Source organism: Pseudophryne corroboree, chromosome 8 (genome assembly GCF_028390025.1).
Source record: "Pseudophryne corroboree isolate aPseCor3 chromosome 8, aPseCor3.hap2, whole genome shotgun sequence".
Taxonomy (NCBI): domain Eukaryota; kingdom Metazoa; phylum Chordata; class Amphibia; order Anura; family Myobatrachidae; genus Pseudophryne; species Pseudophryne corroboree.
The window spans coordinates 451,167,893-451,186,619 of record NC_086451.1 but is presented as its reverse complement, the minus strand read 5'-3'; the positions used below and the strand labels follow the sequence as shown (position 1 = coordinate 451,186,619).

The window sequence follows — 18,727 nt, the reverse complement described above, 5'->3', positions numbered from 1 at the left end:
ATACACAGACGTTAACAATGGCGATAAGGTATCTTATCATATAAATGTACACGTAACTATTACCTTTATTTCTCTGACGTCCTAGTGGATGCTGGGACTCCGTCAGGACCATGGGGAATAGCGGCTCCGCAGGAGACAGGGCACAAAATTTAAAAGTTTGACCACTAGGTGGTGTGCACTGGCTCCTCCCCCCATGACCCTCCTCCAAGCCTCAGTTAGGTTTTTGTGCCCGGCCGAGAAGGGTGCAATCTAGGTGGCTCTCCTAAAGAGCTGCTTAGAAAAAGTTTGTTAGGTTTTTTATTTTCAGTGAGTCCTGCTGGCAACAGGCTCACTGCAACGAGGGACTTAGGGGAGAAGAAGTGAACTCACCTGCGTGCAGGATGGATTTGCTTCTTAGGCTACTGGACACTAGCTCCAGAGGGACGATCACAGGTACAGCCTGGATGGGTCACCGGAGCCGCGCCGCCGACCCCCTTGCAGATGCCGAATAGAGAAGAGGTCCAGAAACCGGCGGCAGAAGACGTCTCAGTCTTCATGAGGTAGCGCACAGCACTGCAGCTGTGCGCCATTGCTCTCCGCACACTTCACACCAGCGGTCACTGAGGGTGCAGGGTGCTGGGGGGGGGCGCCCTGGGCAGCAATGTAATATACCTATTCTGGCTAAAATATATCACATATAGCCCCTGGGGCTATATGGATGTATTTAACCCCTGCCAGGTTCCAATAAAACCGGGAGAAGAAGCCCGGCGAAAAGGGGGCGGGGCCTATTCTCCTCGGCACACAGCGCCATTTTCCTGCCCAGCTCCGCTGCGAGGAAGGCTCCCAGGACTCTCCCCTGCACTGCACTACAGAAACAGGGTAAAAACAGAGAGGGGGGGCACTTATTGGCGATATTTATAATATTTGAGCTGCTATAAAGGGAACACACTTATTAAGGTTGTCCCTATATATATTTATAGCGCTTGGGTGTGTGCTGGCAAACTCTCCCTCTGTCTCCCCAAAGGGCTAGTGGGGTCCTGTCTTCTATCAGAGCATTCCCTGTGTGTCTGCTGTGTGTCGGTACGTGTGTGTCGACATGTATGAGGACGATGTTGGCGTGGAGGCGGAGCAATTGCCTGTAATGGTGATGTCACCCCCTAGGGAGTCTACACCAGAATGGATGGCTTTGTTTATGGAATTACGGGATAGTGTCAGCACGCTACAAAAGTCGGTTGACGACATGAGACAGCCGGCAAACCAGTTAGTACCTGTCCAGGCGTCTCAGACACCGTCAGGGGCTGTAAAACGCCCTTTACCTCAGTCGGTCGACACAGACCCAGACACTGAATCCAGTGTCGACGGTGAAGAAACAAACGTATTTTCCAGTAGGGCCACACGTTATATGATCACGGCAATGAAGGAGGCTTTGCATATCTCTGATACTGCAAGTACCACAAAAAGGGGTATTATGTGGGGTGTGAAAAAACTACCGATAGTTTTTCCTGAATCAGAGGAACTGAATGAAGTGTGTGATGAAGCGTGGGTTACCCCAGATAGAAAACTGCTAATTTCAAAGAAGTTATTGGCATTATACCCTTTCCCGCCAGAGGTTAGGGCGCGCTGGGAAACACCTCCTAGGGTGGATAAGGCGCTCACACGCTTATCAAAGCAAGTGGCGTTACCGTCTCCTGATACGGCCGCCCTCAAAGATCCAGCTGATAGGAGGCTGGAGAATACATTAAAAAGTATATACACACATACGGGTGTTATACTGAGACCAGCAATCGCCTCAGCCTGGATGTGCAGTGCTGGCGTGGCTTGGTCGGAGTCACTGTCTGAAAATATTGATACCCTGGATAGGGACAGTATTTTACTGACTATAGAGCAGTTAAAGGATGCATTTCTTTATATGCGAGATGCACAGAGAGATATTTGCACTCTGGCATCAAGAGTAAGTGCGATGTCCATATCTGCCAGAAGAAGTTTATGGACGCGCCAGTGGTCAGGTGATGCGGATTCCAAACGACATATGGAAGTATTGCCGTATAAGGGGGAGGAATTATTTGGGGTCGGTCTATCGGATCTGGTGGCCACGGCAACGGCCGGAAAATCCACCTTTTTACCCCAGGTCACCTCCCAGCAGAAAAAGCCGCAGGCTTTTCAGCCGCAGTCCTTTCGTTCCTATAAGAACAAACGAGCAAAAGGACATTCCTATTTGCCCCGAGGCAAAGGAAAGGGTAAGAGACTGCAACAAGCAGCTCCTTCCCAGGAGCAGAAGCCCTCCCCGGCTTCTACAAAGGCGTCAGCATGACGCTGGGACCTTACAAGCAGACTCAGGGGCGGTGGGGGGTCGCCTCAAACATTTCAGCGCACAGTGGGCTCACTCGCAGGTGGACCCCTGGATCCTGCAGGTAGTATCTCAGGGTTACAGGTTGGAATTCGAGAAGTCCCCTCCTCGCCGTTTCCTAAAGTCTGCTTTGCCAACGTCTCCCTCCGACAGGGCGACGGTATTGGAGGCCATTCACAAGCTGTATTCTCAGCAGGTGATAGTCAAGGTACCCCTCCTACAACAGGGACAGGGGTATTACTCCACGCTATTTGTGGTACCGAAGCCGGACGGCTCGGTAAGACCGATTCTAAATCTAAAATCTCTGAACCTGTACATACAGAAATTCAAGTTCAAGATGGAGTCACTCAGAGCAGTGATAGCGAATCTGGAAGAAGGGGATTTTATGGTGTCCTTGGACATCAAGGATGCTTACCTTCATGTTCCAATTTGTCCTTCACACCAAGGGTACCTCAGGTTCGTGGTCCAAAACTGTCATTATCAGTTTCAGACGCTGCCGTTTGGATTGTCACCGGCACCCCGGGTCTTTACCAAGGTAATGGCCGAAATGATGATCCTTCTTCGAAGAGAAGGCGTCTTAATTATCCCTTACTTGGACGATCTCCTGATAAGGGCAAGATCCAGAGAACAGCTGGAGGTCGGAGTAGCATTAACCCAAGTAGTGCTCCAACAACACGGGTGGATTCTGAATTTTCCAAAATCCCAACTGATCCCGACGACACGTCTGTTGTTCCTAGGGATGATTCTGGACACTGTTCAGAAAAAGGTATTTCTTCCGGAGGAGAAAGCCAGGGAGTTATCCGATCTAGTCAGGAACCTCCTAAAACCAGGAAAAGTATCTGTGCATCAATGCACAAGAGTCCTGGGAAAAATGGTAGCTTCTTACGAAGCGATTCCATTCGGCAGATTCCATGCACGAAGATTCGGCATACAGAACTGGGTCCTAGTGACCACGGATGCCAGCCTGAGAGGCTGGGGAGCGGTCACACAGGGAAGAAACTTCCAGGGCGTGTGGTCAAGCCTGGAGACGTCTCTTCACATAAATATACTGGAGCTAAGAGCAATCTACAATGCTCTAAGCCTGGCAAAACCTCTGCTTCAGGGTCAGCCGGTGTTGATTCAGTCGGACAACATCACGGCAGTCGCCCACGTAAACAGACAGGGCGGCACAAGAATCAGGAGGGCAATGGCAGAAGCTGCAAGGATTCTCCGCTGGGCAGAAAATCATGTGTTAGCACTGTCAGCTGTGTTCATCCCGGGAGTGGACAACTGGGAAGCAGACTTCCTCAGCAGACACGATCTGCACCCGGGAGAGTGGGGACTTCATCCAGAAGTCTTCCACATGATTGTGGTCCATTGGGAAAGACCAATGGTGGACATGATGGCGTCCCGCCTCAACAAAAAACTGGACAGGTATTGCGCCAGGTCAAGAGACCCTCAGGCAATAGCTGTAGACGCTCTGGTAACACCATGGGTGTACCAGTCAGTGTATGTGTTTCCTTCTCTGCCTCTCATACCAAAAGTACTGAGAATTATACGGCAAAGGGGAGTAAGAACGATACTCGTGGCTCCGGATTGGCCAAGAAGAACTTGGTACCCGGAACTTCAGGAGATGCTCACGGAAGATCCGTGGCCTCTACCTCTAAGACGGGACCTGCTTCAGCAGGGACCGTGTCTATTCCAAGACTTACCGCGGCTGCGTTTGACGGCATGGCGGTTGAACGCCGAATCCTAAGGGAAAAAGGCATTCCGGAAGAGGTCATCCCTACCCTGGTAAAAGCCAGGAAGGAGGTGACTGCACAACATTATCACCGCATTTGGAGAAAATATGTTGCGTGGTGTGAGGCCAGGAAGGCCCCGACGGAGGAATTTCAACTGGGTCGATTCCTACATTTCCTGCAAACAGGATTATCTATGGGCCTCAAATTAGGGTCCATTAAGGTTCAAATTTCGGCCCTGTCGATTTTCTTCCAGAAAGAATTGGCTTCAGTTCCTGAAGTCCAGACTTTTGTAAAAGGAGTACTACATATACAGCCCCCGGTTGTGCCCCCAGTGGCACCGTGGGATCTTAATGTAGTTTTGGATTTTCTCAAATCCCATTGGTTTGAGCCACTCAAATCGGTGGATTTGAAATATCTTACATGGAAAGTAACCATGCTACTGGCCCTGGCTTCAGCCAGGAGAGTGTCAGAATTGGCGGCTTTATCGTATAAAAGCCCATATCTGATTTTCCATTCGGACAGGGCAGAACTGCGGACGCGTCCTCACTTTCTGCCTAAGGTGGTTTCAGCGTTTCACCTGAACCAGCCTATTGTGGTGCCTGCGGCTACTAGCGATTTGGAGGATTCCAAGTTGCTGGACGTTGTCAGAGCATTGAAAATATATATTTCAAGGACGGCTGGAGTCAGAAAATCTGACTCGCTGTTTATACTGTATGCACCCAACAAGCTGGGTGCTCCTGCTTCTAAGCAGACGATTGCTCGTTGGATTTGTAGCACAATTCAACTTGCACATTCTGTGGCAGGCCTGCCACAGCCTAAATCTGTCAAGGCCCATTCCACAAGGAAGGTGGGCTCATCTTGGGCGGCTGCCCGAGGGGTCTCGGCATTACAACTCTGCCGAGCAGCTACGTGGTCAGGGGAGAACACGTTTGTAAAATTCTACAAATTTGATACCCTGGCTAAAGGAGGACCTGGAGTTCTCTCATTCGGTGCTGCAGAGTCATCCGCACTCTCCCGCCCGTTTGGGAGCTTTGGTATAATCCCCATGGTCCTGACGGAGTCCCAGCATCCACTAGGACGTCGGAGAAAATAAGATTTTACTTACCGATAAATCTATTTCTCGTAGTCCGTAGTGGATGCTGGGCGCCCATCCCAAGTGCGGATTGTCTGCAATACTTGTACATAGTTATTGTTACAAAAAAATCGGGTTGTTATTGTTGTGAGCCGTCTGTTCAGAGGCTCCTACGTTTGTCATACTGTTAACTGGGTTCAGATCACAAGTTGTACGGTGTGATTGGTGTGGCTGGTATGAGTCTTACCCGGGATTCAAAATCCTTCCTTATTGTGTACGCTCGTCCGGGCACAGTATCCTAACTGAGGCTTGGAGGAGGGTCATAGGGGGAGGAGCCAGTACACACCACCTAGTGGTCAAACTTTTAAATTTTGTGCCCTGTCTCCTGCGGAGCCGCTATTCCCCATGGTCCTGACGGAGTCCCAGCATCCACTACGGACTACGAGAAATAGATTTATCAGTAAGTAAATTCTTATTTATTCTGTTTAGCCTAATATAAATGTATATGTGTGCGGGGCTGATATTGTCTGAAAAACACTGTCTAAAAAGACTGTTTTATCCACTTTAGTCCCTGCACCAAAGGAGCTAATGCTGGGTACACACTAGGCAATATATCGGCCTTTTGAGCAAACGGACTATATATCACAAGCCTGTTGGTGGGTTTGTACCCCAATATGTCTGTGGATGACGACTTCACAGACATATCGCGTCTGATGTGCAGTAAAGCCGATATATCAGCACATCTGGCTGTGTACATTTGCTACAGGGGCCGACATCACAGCTGGGCGGGAGGATCGACAAATCGAGCGGCTGATCGGTAAGTGTGTATACTTACCTGGATCTGTCAGCACGATGGCGGATCCACTGAGATCTCTGTCTGGTGTGTTTGCTTAAGACCCATACACACTGGGCGATTTTGAGCTGAAAGCAGGTCACTATTGGTGTGTTGCGCTGCTTTCAGCTCAAAGCCGCCCAGTGTGTATGCACAAGTGGTGAACGCTGATGCGCGCTCCCGCTTCATCGCTGGCATCCGCCGTTCATCTGCTGGTATTACCGGTAGATGAACGGCAGGGTGAGCGGCTTTCCATAGCATCCTGCTATGGAAAGCTGCTGACATCGCTGGGGAGGGGGGGAAATAGCTCAGTGTATATGCACTGAGCGCTTTTCAGCCCAGCGATGTCAGCGATCATCGCTGTTCATACACGCTGGACAATAACGCCAAGTGTGTATGGACCTTTAGTCTAAATTTGTGTTGGTGTAAATACCCCAGCACTGCGAGGCATCAATGAAACCTTCATACAGACCATTCCTTTTATATAGGAAAAACTTTATTTGGTTTCTGTAACCAGGCAATAGAGGGGAATGTAATTCTCATTTCCCATAATAAATGGGCAGTATAACTAGGTGGTTATCAGTGATACTCTTGGGTCTCACCACCTATTTTCTGGCCACTGTCTTAGTCCACACCTCCGGGTCTCCTGCCGGCTCCGTTTAACTATGAACATCTTTCTTCCACAGATATCAGCAACAGTATGTCTGCCAGACAGAAGCTAGAAGCTCAGCTCACAGAGAACAACATTGTGAAAGAGGTGAGTCTGTGACTGTAGTTACTACAGTGTGTTTGCCCACAGAATTTAAATCTGCATTAATATCACATGCAAAACAGCCCTGATCACATATTAGTAAATACAGTATATGGACAAAAGTATTCGGACGCCTGACTATTACACCAGCAGGGACTGTAATGACATTGTATTCAAATACATATACCTTAATATGGAGTTGGTCCCACTTTTGCAGCTGTAACAGCTTCCACTATATTTGGACGTGTACATTTTCAGATTATTTCTAAATAAACATGTCAAATATCAGCGTTAATATATGCTGCAGACACACGGCGCATCTTATTACCATATACGATAAAAGTTCGCTGTACGTCGCAAACACTACATCCCTTAAGAGAAAACAAGCAATCGCACACATTGTCGGCTGAGGTCCAACTCTCAGAGATGTATATGTTTGATATTAAAAGGGTATGTATACAATATAACACATGTACAGTATGTATGTGTGTGTGTATATATATATATATATATATATATATATATATATATATATATTTCTATTTCTCTGGCTGGGTCCACAGGATTATCCACAGGATAACATTGGGATATTGTCGAGCGACAGCGAAAATGGCACCAACACGGTCACGAGCTTTCTGGCCTCCCAGGATGTATTGGGGCCTCCACTATATAGTCCCGCCCACTGACTCAGTCAGATCAGTTTTTTGCTTGGTGCGGCAGGAAGCCGCATGGTCACAGGGCTGCTGTGAAAGCAGCCTCAAGTTTTCATTACTTTATTTTTATAGACTTACTGTTTTTGTTTGAGCGACTTCTCTTAACAGCGTCTTAAACGTGTATTAGAAAGAGTCGCTCCAACAACTCCCCACCGGGTCGCAACAACGCTTACCTTCGCGGTACAGTGCTGTCTCGACGGGCGTCTATGTCGGATGTTCTAGCAGGTCCAGCAGACGTTACCAGGCTGTGGCCGGAGCATGGGGAGACAGTGAGTATATGGACTTCCTCTTACTAGAGGGGTCAGGACACAGCTACGCTGATTTGGTGGAGACTACAAACAGCGTGTTGATGCGCCGAACATCTCGAGTGTGGCAGCGCTACGCTCCGGGGATCATAGGCGCCAGGACTAGGTGAGGCCGCGATCCTGGGAGTTTAAGTCAACAGGGGGTTTCAGACGCTCTCCTGGCCGTCCCTCCTCCGAGTTCATGGCCAGTTCCCGCGGGTCTCTCGTTTCATGAACTGAATGACCTCACTTCCGGCTCAGACGCTACCACGAGGGTACTCGGTCGCAGCTTAGACGCTGCGGTTGTGTACACTGGATATAAACCCGCCCAGACCGAGTCGCAGGCCTTTAGTGTCTGCATGCACGTGGAGTCGCTCAGTGTCCGTTGGTGAGCGTCCGTGTCCGTTATCAGTTACCAAGAGCGGCAGTGTACACCAGTAGCGTCTGAATCCACTCAGCGTCTTTCGAGCGTCTTTGCTTGGATATGGAAGTGTGGTGAGTCTCCCTGTATCCCGCTCCCTGGAGGCAGGGTATACAGTACTAAAAATTCCTTCTACTTCTTAGTGTGCACTGTTAATTTTTAGTACCTATTGCATATGAGACCTGTATATTACTGTGTTTTCTGCATGTTATGTTGAAAAAGAACCAGTTAAACAGAAGTACAAATTTCCTACTTATGTATAAGTTATTATGGAGGTTGTATTCTCATATGACAATGTCTAATGCTTTAACATGTGACTGACTGCTAGTATGTGTGCTGACTTTTCTGTGTAATGTCAGTCCTGTTCTGACCCTCAAATCAGGTGCACTGTGGTCAGATTGATTTCACCTCTATATACTGATTATAGGGTGTGGTTCAGTCACAAAATTGTGTAGTCAATATCAGAAAAAATGTCTGTGAGCGGCAAAAGTGATGAGGAGAATTTGTCAAGCACTCCTACAGCCCTAACATGCTTATCTTGTAAGTCAGGGGTAATTGATATGATTCAATTGGTCACTTATGAGGGTTTGTGTGCAAACTGTTTCGCTTTTCAGCGAAGTAAAAAACAGGAGTTAGTTCAACCTCCAGTAGAGCCACCATGGAATATGTTCGCAAAGACTCTGTCTTCAATAGCGGACAGGTTAGCTCCAGTAGCACCACCTCAGGGGTTAGGTTACACTATGAACCCATACATGCAGCTCCCTTCCTATGGTTTGGTTCCAGTAGCCTCTACAAGCAACCAAGGGGTAGGTAAGACTAAGACAGATACGTCTGTATGGCAGACTACACAAGAGGATACATCGGATGATGATGCGGAAACAATAGATTCAACTCCGTATGATGATCAGTCGCAGAGCTTTAGTTCAGATGATGTAGCTGAACTCATTAATGCAGTAAAGGCTGTGCTTTCTCTGGAAGAACCAGCCAAGACAGCGTTAAAAGCAAAAGCACCTGGGGGGCGGAGCTTGTGTCCTAACTGGGAAGACGTGTCCCTGGGGAGCTCCTGCTGAAACACACTAATAAAACCCCTTTCCACAGCCCTAAACCTGCCTATCTCTCCCTAACAGTTTCCCACAGCAGCCCCTACTGTTCTGTATATCTGGGGAGTGAGCTGCGGAGCCGGAGCACGGGCCTGGCCTGTGCTTGCGGGTTGCGGCCTTCCCCCAGTGGTGAAGCCGGGGCCTCAATTTCACATTACCCCCATCCGAAATCGGACGAAACTCAGGAGCCGCCCACCGCTGCACGGACAGATCCGCGGCACACCCCTCACCTGCAGTGACCCGGCCGGGGTGCAGAGAAACTTGCAGGTGCCCCTGGAGCTGCAGGACCGAGCTGAGGTGCGGAGACCCGGTGGCGGCGGCCATATTGGTTGTGGCGTCCGGCAGTAAGCAGACACTGCACCGCTGGGAGAAGCCCACTGTCCGCGGCAAAACATCAAGGGGGGCTGGCGGAGGGCGCTGGGGGGACAAGAAGACCTCGGGACCCCCGATTAAACAGCCGAGAGGGCCCGTAGAAGAACACTCTGAGCTCGGTGGACGGCGGCCATCCTGGAGGAGGCAGGACAGGTTCCTCTCCTCTGCTCAGTGCTGCCCCTGCTGGACTTGTGGGGGAACGAACACCCCACATCAGCAGTGATTTAAACCAGAACCTCAACACTGCAGCTGCTGCTATTAACTACTTACTATCTACACTCTGTGCCACACTTCATTTATTTACGGATCGGTGTGTTATGCACCGCCCCTTCTTTACACTACTTCTCATATATTCACGGAAAGGTGTGTGGCATTTTAGGATGCTCTCCTGTGGACCCCTCTCACTGTTTTAATAGATAATTAGGACCTATGTCCTTTAAATGATGTAAAAACACAGATGCCTGACTTCCCCCTCACCCGGATCAACTGTTGAACACGTAACATCTCGGTGGATCATTCTTGTTACCACTCCTTAAACGGACGTTTTAATCTCACCAGATATTATGAGCAGAGCAAACACCAGAGCAAAAAAATCAGGAGCCTCACAAGATATTTTACACCACTTCTCACGCCGGGAAAAACCGACTGAAACTTCATCTCCATCCTCACCGATGTCCTCTCCCATCATGGATCATACAGATGCACCCTCCACTAAGGCGGACATTAAATCCCTTCAGAATATGATATCAGACCTTAAGAGCTCCTTCACGACAGCTCTTCAGTCAGCGATCGGGGAATTAAAATCTGATATGGCGGCTCTGGACACCCGCACAACCGCGCTGGAATCACGGGAGGACCACCAACAAAATTTCCACAAGCAAGTGGGCGAGGACATGAGCTACCTATCCAGCGAGTTGGAACTCCTCAAGGATAAAATTGAGGATGGCGAAAATCGCGAGAGACGGAACAACTTACGCATCCGCAATGTCCCTGAATCTGTCTCAGCCTCCGAACTGGAACCATACCTCCGACGCTTGTTTCTGCACTTGGTCCCGTCACTCTCGGACTCTGCCATCGCGATAGAGAGAGCTCACCGCGCCCTGAGACCTAAACCGAAGGACTCGGAACCTCCCCGCGATGTCATTCTCCGGTTTCTGTCATTCAAGATTAAAAATAGTATCACACTGGCGTGCAGAAACTCAACCTCAATTTTATTCGAAGACTCCCGGATTCAGATCTACCAAGACTTGTCACCGGTGACCATTGCTAAACGACGCGACCTAAGATCAGTTACCTCTACACTACGTGACAATGGTTACAAATATCGCTGGGGTTTTCCTTTTCGCCTCATTGTGGAGATTGACGGCAAGGTTCACACCATCCGCTCGCCTGAAGAAGGAGACAAGCTGCTCCGAAAGTTGCAGCTGCCCCGGCTGTTACGTCATAGATATGAAGCTCCATGCGTTTAAATTCTGAGTTTTTGTAACGTTTAGTTTACTTGACTTTGCTCTCAATCTTGCTCAACTGCTATATAATCCTTGTTATAGATACCGTTTTATACACTAATGACCCATTTACTTGTTTCTCAAATTGTTCTTATTGGCGGACCTTTTTATACCTTACGTATTGCTATGTTATTATTTCGCTGTCCTGGTCGACGGCTCGGAGTCATGGCCCTATGGATGGAGTACTGGATTGATTCCTTTGCTGTTGCAACGGGGCCTGTCTCTGGCCGTCGATCTGTCCTGCGAATGTACTATTTACTTTAGTGTTATTACTTTATTGATACTAGCTGTTATATAATTATTTTTTCTTCAGTGTTCAGTATCTAGGAATGCCCCACCCTTGTGATAGGTCTTAATTCGCTACGCGAAGGTCCATCCTATTGGCTTATTATTGATCTCGGGTGGGGGGCGTCAGTGCCCTGTCTTGATACTTCCTCCCCCGAACATTAGGGATTAAAGTTATTTTCAAATATAGTGGGTCATTACCCTCCTTTGTTATATTGCATTTATATCCCGCCAGCGAGCTCTTTCTACTTTTGTAGAGCTCAATCTTGGCAGCCGAGTATCCTGCCTATTGGATACAACGTCTGCCTTTTTCTTTTTCTTTTTTGTCTCACTTTCTCTTACTCCCCTCCTCTCTTTGACCCCTGTTACAATACAACTGCCAGTTGACATCTCTGTATTCACAGACAGATAGATTCATTTATTTAATATTGTTTGTATTCAGTAATATATATTTCTATTTTTCTCTTTTTATTCTTTCTTTCTGTTTCTCATATCCATTCAAGCAGAGTTCGGGAACCCTGAGATCTCCAGCGAACTACTCCCTCTTTCGCTTCAACCATGCCGTTAACATGCTTGTCCATTAATGTCAAGGGGTTGAATACTCCCCAGAAGCGCTCTCATCTCCACAGTTCTCTTAAAACATTAAAAGGTGACGTGATTTTCTTACAGGAAACCCACCTGAAATCAGACTCCCATCCCTCCCTGACATCTAAACAATTTCCCACGGCCTGGTACTCCAATCACACAGCAAAAAAACATGGGGTGGCCATACTAGTAAGAGGGTCCGTCCCCTTCCAATTCTTAGACTGTAAACGCGACAATGAAGGTCGTTATATAATGGTGAGAGGAAAAATTGGACACGAGGAGGTTACCTTGGCTAATCTATATTCTCCAAACACTGCCCAATCCAAATTCTTCCGCAAATTTTTTCACGACCTTTACTCGTATAGAAGAGGTAAGACGCTTGTCGGGGGTGACTTCAATATGGCTCTTACAGGCATGGACAGATCCGGCCCCTTGCGAAGTAGTCAAACCCTAAACTCCTCAGTATTACACAGGAGTATGGCCGAGGCTGGTTTGTTCGATGTATGGCGTTTTCTCAATCCAACCACCAGGGACTATACTTTTTATTCCACTCCGCACGATGTGTACTCTCGCATTGACATGTTTTTGAGTTGTGCACCTCTCTCCCGGACCGCTCGCTCTTCCTCGATAATTCCGCTTACATGGACTGACCACGCAGCATTAGCTGCGACATTTGAAATTTTTGACATTCCTGACGGTAGACCGACATGGAGACTTAACGAGACGTTATTGAAGATCCCTAAGTTTCAGGACTTAATTAAAACAGAGCTTCGAGAATATTTTGAGGTTAATGTAGAAGGCGACTGCAGTGTAGCCACCATATGGGAAGCCCATAAGGCGGTCATCAGGGGATCTATTATCCAATTTGCATCCCGCCGTAAGAGAAACCGAGAAACCCAAATTGCTCTGTTAACAGATAACATCGCAACATTGGATCAGGAGCATAAACGCACACGCACTAAAAAAACTCTAGCCGAACTTTCTAAGGCACGGGATGACCTACAATCTCTTTTGGCGGAGGATATCGAACGCTCACTTCGATGGGCTAACCAATCGTTTTACGATAAAAGTAACAAAGCACACACTCTGTTGGCTAACCGCTTACGTGCCAAAAAGGCTAACCAATGCATCCATACTATTAGACTACCCTCAGGTAACATCACTTACGACCCCAAAAAAATTAATAGTATCTTTTTTGACTATTATAAGACACTCTACAACCTTGACCCCCCGTCCGACCCTTTAGCACAAACCAGACAGACACAAGAATACCTAGATTCGTGTGCCCTCCCTCGTTTAGACGAGGAAACCAACTCTGCTCTCAATGCGGATATTTCTGCTGAGGAAATTGAAGCTGCACTAAAAACCCAGAAACCTTCTAAAGCACCTGGCCCGGATGGCTATCCGATGGTGTACTACAAAACCTTTGCCCCTCAACTCATTCCTCATATGGTCTCTTTGTTTAACAAGATATTACAGGGTACGCCTTTTCACACTGACTCCACAACGTCCCGCATTATAGTAATCCCGAAACCCGGAAAGGATCCCTCGTACTGCTCAAATTATAGACCCATATCCCTGATAAACACTGATCTCAAACTTTTTGCCAAAATATTGGCATCTCGCCTGAACGCTGTGTTGCCATCATTAATAGACCCTGATCAAGTGGGATTTGTTCCTGGCCGTCAGGCCTCGGACAACACCAGACGTATTGTTAATTTGATTCATCAAATAAACTCATTGAAAACACCAGCGATTGCTTTGGCACTAGACGCCGAAAAGGCATGTGACCGCATCTCTTGGCCCTTTTTGTTTTCCACCCTATCTTCATTTGGCTTCCATGGTCAATTCATCACCGCAATAGCAGCTCTCTATTCCGACCCCTCATCTACGGTCCTGACCAATGGATTGAGCTCACCTCGAATTAGGCTGAAAAATGGTACTCGGCAGGGCTGCCCTCTTTCACCCCTACTTTTTGCTTTATGCATTGAACCTCTAGCGGCCCGAGTCAGACTTAATACTGACATAGGAGGTGTTACAGTGGGACAGAACTCGTACAAAATATCTTTATTTGCGGACGACGTGTTCTTGACTCTCACTAACCCCCTGATTTCTCTCCCTAATCTACAGAAAGAATTACTCCTATATGGTTCCCTCTCTGGCTACAAAATAAACCACACCAAATCTGAGGCCCTTACATTTAATGTTACATCCCATACTCATTTGATTTTAACCTCCTCTTTCCCCTTTCTTTGGAGACCCTCAGCTATCAAATACCTCGGCATATTCATTACTAAATCCTACACCACCCTATATCAGGCTAATTATGTTCCTATGATTAAAACTATCACCCAAGACCTAGATAAATGGGACCGTTTATTCATTTCGTGGATTGGACGGATCAACGCCCTAAAAATGAATCTCCTCCCCCGTATTCTTTACCTATTTCAGACCATTCCGATAGTGGTACCCCGAGCGACTTTGGCTTCACTGCAATCGCTGTGCAACAAATTTATTTGGGCTTACCGTAACTCGTTTAAGACGAACACTGTTGACTAAGAGAGCTACCTCAGGAGGTTTGGGTTACCCTGATCTTCAGGCATACTTTAACGCCTGTCACCTTAACCACATAGTGTCCTGGCATTCCCCCCAAGGGAACAGAAAATGGGTTGATATTGAGAATTCAATATATCAAGGTATCCCCCTTGACTCTCTTCTATGGCTCCCCAAGTCCTGCAGACCAGCCTCGGCCTATTTAGTCCCCACGATTAAATTCACCCTAGGATTGTGGGACAAAATCCGCAGCACCCACAATCTATCCTCATACCCCTCACCTCTAACACCTATTTGGGGTCACCCTGCCTTCCCCCCAGGCTGCAAACGAAGAATAGCGGCCCCATGGCAATCGCAAGGTGTCACGAGATTTATCCATGTTAAAGGCCACTCAGCACCGACCTCTTTTGGAGATTTTCATGAGCGCCTAGGTATCCCATCCTCGTGTCATTACCATTACATCCAAATTCTTAGCTTTCTCAAATCTCAGCTCAAAACTACCCCTTTGAAATCACCCACCTCCTTTGAACATATGTGTCTACGTTCAATTGGCAAAAAGGGGAATATCTCAGCAATATACAACTCTATTCTGATTCCAGATCCCCCTGCCCGTGAACCCCACGAATTAGCTTGGGAATCAGATCTTTCCCACCCGCTGGAAGACGACCAATGGGAGGAAATTAGATCACGCATCGCTAAAGCTTCGATTAATGTGGCACTTAGGGAAACATGTTATAAGGTCTATACCAGATGGTATCTGGTCCCCTCCAGACTTCATTCCATTTTCCCCACGACATCAAACCTGTGTTGGAGACTCTGTGGAGAGGAGGGCACCTTTTTTCACATATGGTGGACATGCCCCTCTATTCGCCCCTTTTGGAACACGGTTGGAGCACTCGTTGCTCAAACCTGTGGACATAACTTGGATCTCTCCCCTGAAATAGCTTTGCTTCACGCCCCCATACCGTCGTTACCCAAAACCCAAGACAAGCTTGCCATGCAATTTTGCATGGCGGCTAAATCTCTGATCGCTAAATCCTGGAAAGATCATAAACCACCCTCCAAGGCTTTACTGATGACCAAGATTAACTATATAGCCAGTATGGAATATATCACAAGCCTGAGGAATAACAATGTAGCCCAGTTCCATAACATCTGGTCTCCATGGTACCTCGCACGCTCTTTATTAATGCCCGGACTCTGCTAATACCTCTAATACCTTAGTTGTCTCCCCCTCTGTTTTCAACACAGTGGTCTGTTCCCCAACCTCTTGCTCTATTATAGGTAACCTTCCTACCGTTCCCCCTCTATTAACATAAGTTTGCTTGCTTCTTCTCCCCTTTCCTCCTCTTTCTCTTTCCTGCCTCTACTCTTTATAAGATTATACTCTGTTTTGGTATAGATTCTATACGATAACTGAAAAATAAAATGAGAATGATCGAGTATACGTCTGAAGGTACACAAGGAGCTTACTACTAATATAAGTCAGCCTATATTAACACAAAATTGTCTCTATTAGCCTGTTATGGTATGTAAAATTCTTGCCCTCGTGCTCAATACCCTAACCTGTACAACTTCGTTATTGTTACTGTTTTGACTACTGATCACTCTCAATAAAAATTCTAACTTTAAAAAAAAAAAGCAAAAGCACCTGTATTCAAACGAACAAAGTCAGTGAAAGCTGAATTTCCAGCGTCAGAGGAGTTGACGGAAATGATGGATGAGTCTTGGGCAGCGCCCGGTAAAAAGTATAAGATTCCTAGGAGATGGGATTCTTATTATCCATTTCCTGCTGGAGATTGTTCGAAGAGAGAAGTTCCTCCAAAAGTAGATGCACATGTTCTGCGACTCGTGCACAAATCTGCTTTGCCACTGTCATCTACCTCTTTGAATGATGTCACAGACAGGAGGGTAGAGAGCCTATTGAAAAATATTTTTTCTCTTGTGGGTGCAGTGGTAAGACCTGCTATGGCTTCGGCCTGGGTAGCAAAGGCAATGGGCGAATGGATAGAGGAACTAGAGAATGACATCCCCTCTCCTACTAGGGAGCAAGAGGATCGTCTTTACCGTTTAAGACAATCTGCCCAGTATTTAGAAGAAGCAGCCATTGATGTAGGCACTGTTGCTTCTAAAGCTTCAGCCCTGGCAGTAGTCGCTCGCAGAGCAGTCTGGCTACGGACCTGGAAGGCAGATGCGGAGTCCAAGAAGGAATTGGAAGCATTGCCTTTCATGGGTAATATATTATTTGGAAAACCTTTATCGGATATCCTAAGAGTCAGAGGCTGAATCGAAGAAGGTCAGATTTCCGGCTACCTACAACCTTAAGTCCAAGGGTTTAAAATTTCGCTCATTTCGCTGGCAAAGCAAAGCGAAAGGTAAAGAGGAGCCTAAACAACCCCAGTTTTAATCCAGGGGTAAGAAGCAGTGGGCTAGCAAAAAGCCAGCTTCCAAACCTGAACAAAAGCCCTCAGCCTGAAGAGACGGGCCTCCGCCTGGAGGATTCCAGGGTTGGGGGCCGACTCCTGCAATTTGCACACACATGGCAACAGTCAACAACAGATGCCTGGGTGCAGAAGGTAGTATCTCAGGGGTATGGGTTCCCATTCAGGAGGCAGCCTCCTCAAAGATTTTTTTGCACCAGCCCGTCTCGTATAGAGTCGAAGGCCAATGCCCTGCAAGAAGCAGTCCAAAAATTACTGCAGTCAGGTGTGATTGTCCCAGTACCTCCATCACAAAAGGGACAGGAGTATTACTCCAATCTGTTTCTAATCCAGAAACCAAATGGGTCATATCGACCAATTCTAAATCTGAAGATGTTGAACAATTACATATGGATCCCGAAGTTCCACATGGAGACGTTACGCTCCATAATGTTGGCTATGGAACCGGGAGACTATATGGTATCTCTGGATGTGCGGGATGCTTACCTACATGTGCCTATAGCACTATCACATCAGTGTTACCTCAGGTTTGCCATCCTCAAGGAACACTTCCAGTTCCAAGCTCTGCCCTTCGGGCTAGCTACAGCACCCAGGGTGTTTACCAAGATCATGGTGGTTATGGCAGCTTGTCTGCTCAAACAAGGGATAAGGATATTCCCATACCTAGACGACCTATTAATCTTAGCACAGTCGCAAGATTTACTGTTGAGCCATCTCCAACAGACGATAGTTTGTTTACAGAGACACGGGTGGCTTATAAATTGGGAGAAGTCGTCCCTGAATCCATCACAGCGGATGGTTCATTTGGGAGCCATATTGGATTCAGACCTACAGAGAGTTCTCTTACCAGAGAAGAAAATAGTCAAGGTGCAGGTCATGGCTCAGGAAGCGTTGCAAGCCCAGACCATGTCAGTCCATGCAGCAATGCGACTGTTGGGTCTGATGGTATCAACGTTCGACATGGTGGAATATGCGCAATTCCACTCCAGACCATTGCAGCATCTCATTTTGACAAAATGGAACGGAAATCATCAAACAATAAAGAAGCAGATGATAAAGATTCCAGTAAATGTAAAAAGGTCTCTAGCATGGTGGCTACAGACAGACCATTTAAACAAGGGGAGACCCTTTTGGATAAAAGAGTGGCAAGTCCTGACGACAGATGCCAGCCTGCAAGGTTGGGGGGCGGTACTCGGAAGCCTATGGTTCCAGGGAAAATGGACCGCAAGGGAAAGTCGCCTGCCGATAAATCTGTTAGAAATAAGAGCCATTTACTTGGCCCTAGTTCAGGCAAAGGACAATCTACAAGGAAGACCAGTCCAGATCTGCTCAGACAATGCGAGGGCAGTAGCATACCTAAATCATCAAGGAGGGACTCACAGCAAGAGTCTGATGGAGGAAGTAACTCCCATTCTAAAGTGGGCAGAATTCCATCTCCCAGCATTGTCAGCAGTATTTGTCCCGGGTGTACTAAATTGGGAAGCGGATTTTCACAGTCGGCACACCATTCAGGAAACCGAATGGGCACTACACCCAGAAGTGTTTCAGACACTGGTGAACAGATGGGGTCTACCGGAGATAGACCTTATGGCGTCTCGTCTAAACAACAAAGTTCCGAGGTACGGATCAAGAACAAGGGACCCAGGAGCAGTCCTGGTAGACGCACTGTCAGTAGAATGGAGGTTTCAGCTGGCATATCTGTTCCCTCCAATATCTCTGTTACCCAGAGTAGTGAGAAAGATAAAACAGGCAAAAGGAGCAATCAT

The 18,727-nt window shown here is 47.4% G+C and overlaps 1 protein-coding gene across 5 annotated transcripts in view; it reads left to right on the top strand.

Moving 5' to 3' along the window:
• Window positions 1-18,727, top strand: part of PFDN6 (prefoldin subunit 6) — a 47,938-nt gene that overhangs the window by 1,191 nt on the left and 28,020 nt on the right. For all 5 annotated transcript variants that reach the window (XM_063938254.1, XM_063938257.1, XM_063938256.1 and 2 more), the window contains exon 3: window positions 6,638-6,708. In XM_063938254.1, coding sequence (XP_063794324.1) covers window positions 6,638-6,708 — 71 coding nt within the window. The remainder of the gene's footprint in view (window positions 1-6,637; window positions 6,709-18,727) is intronic.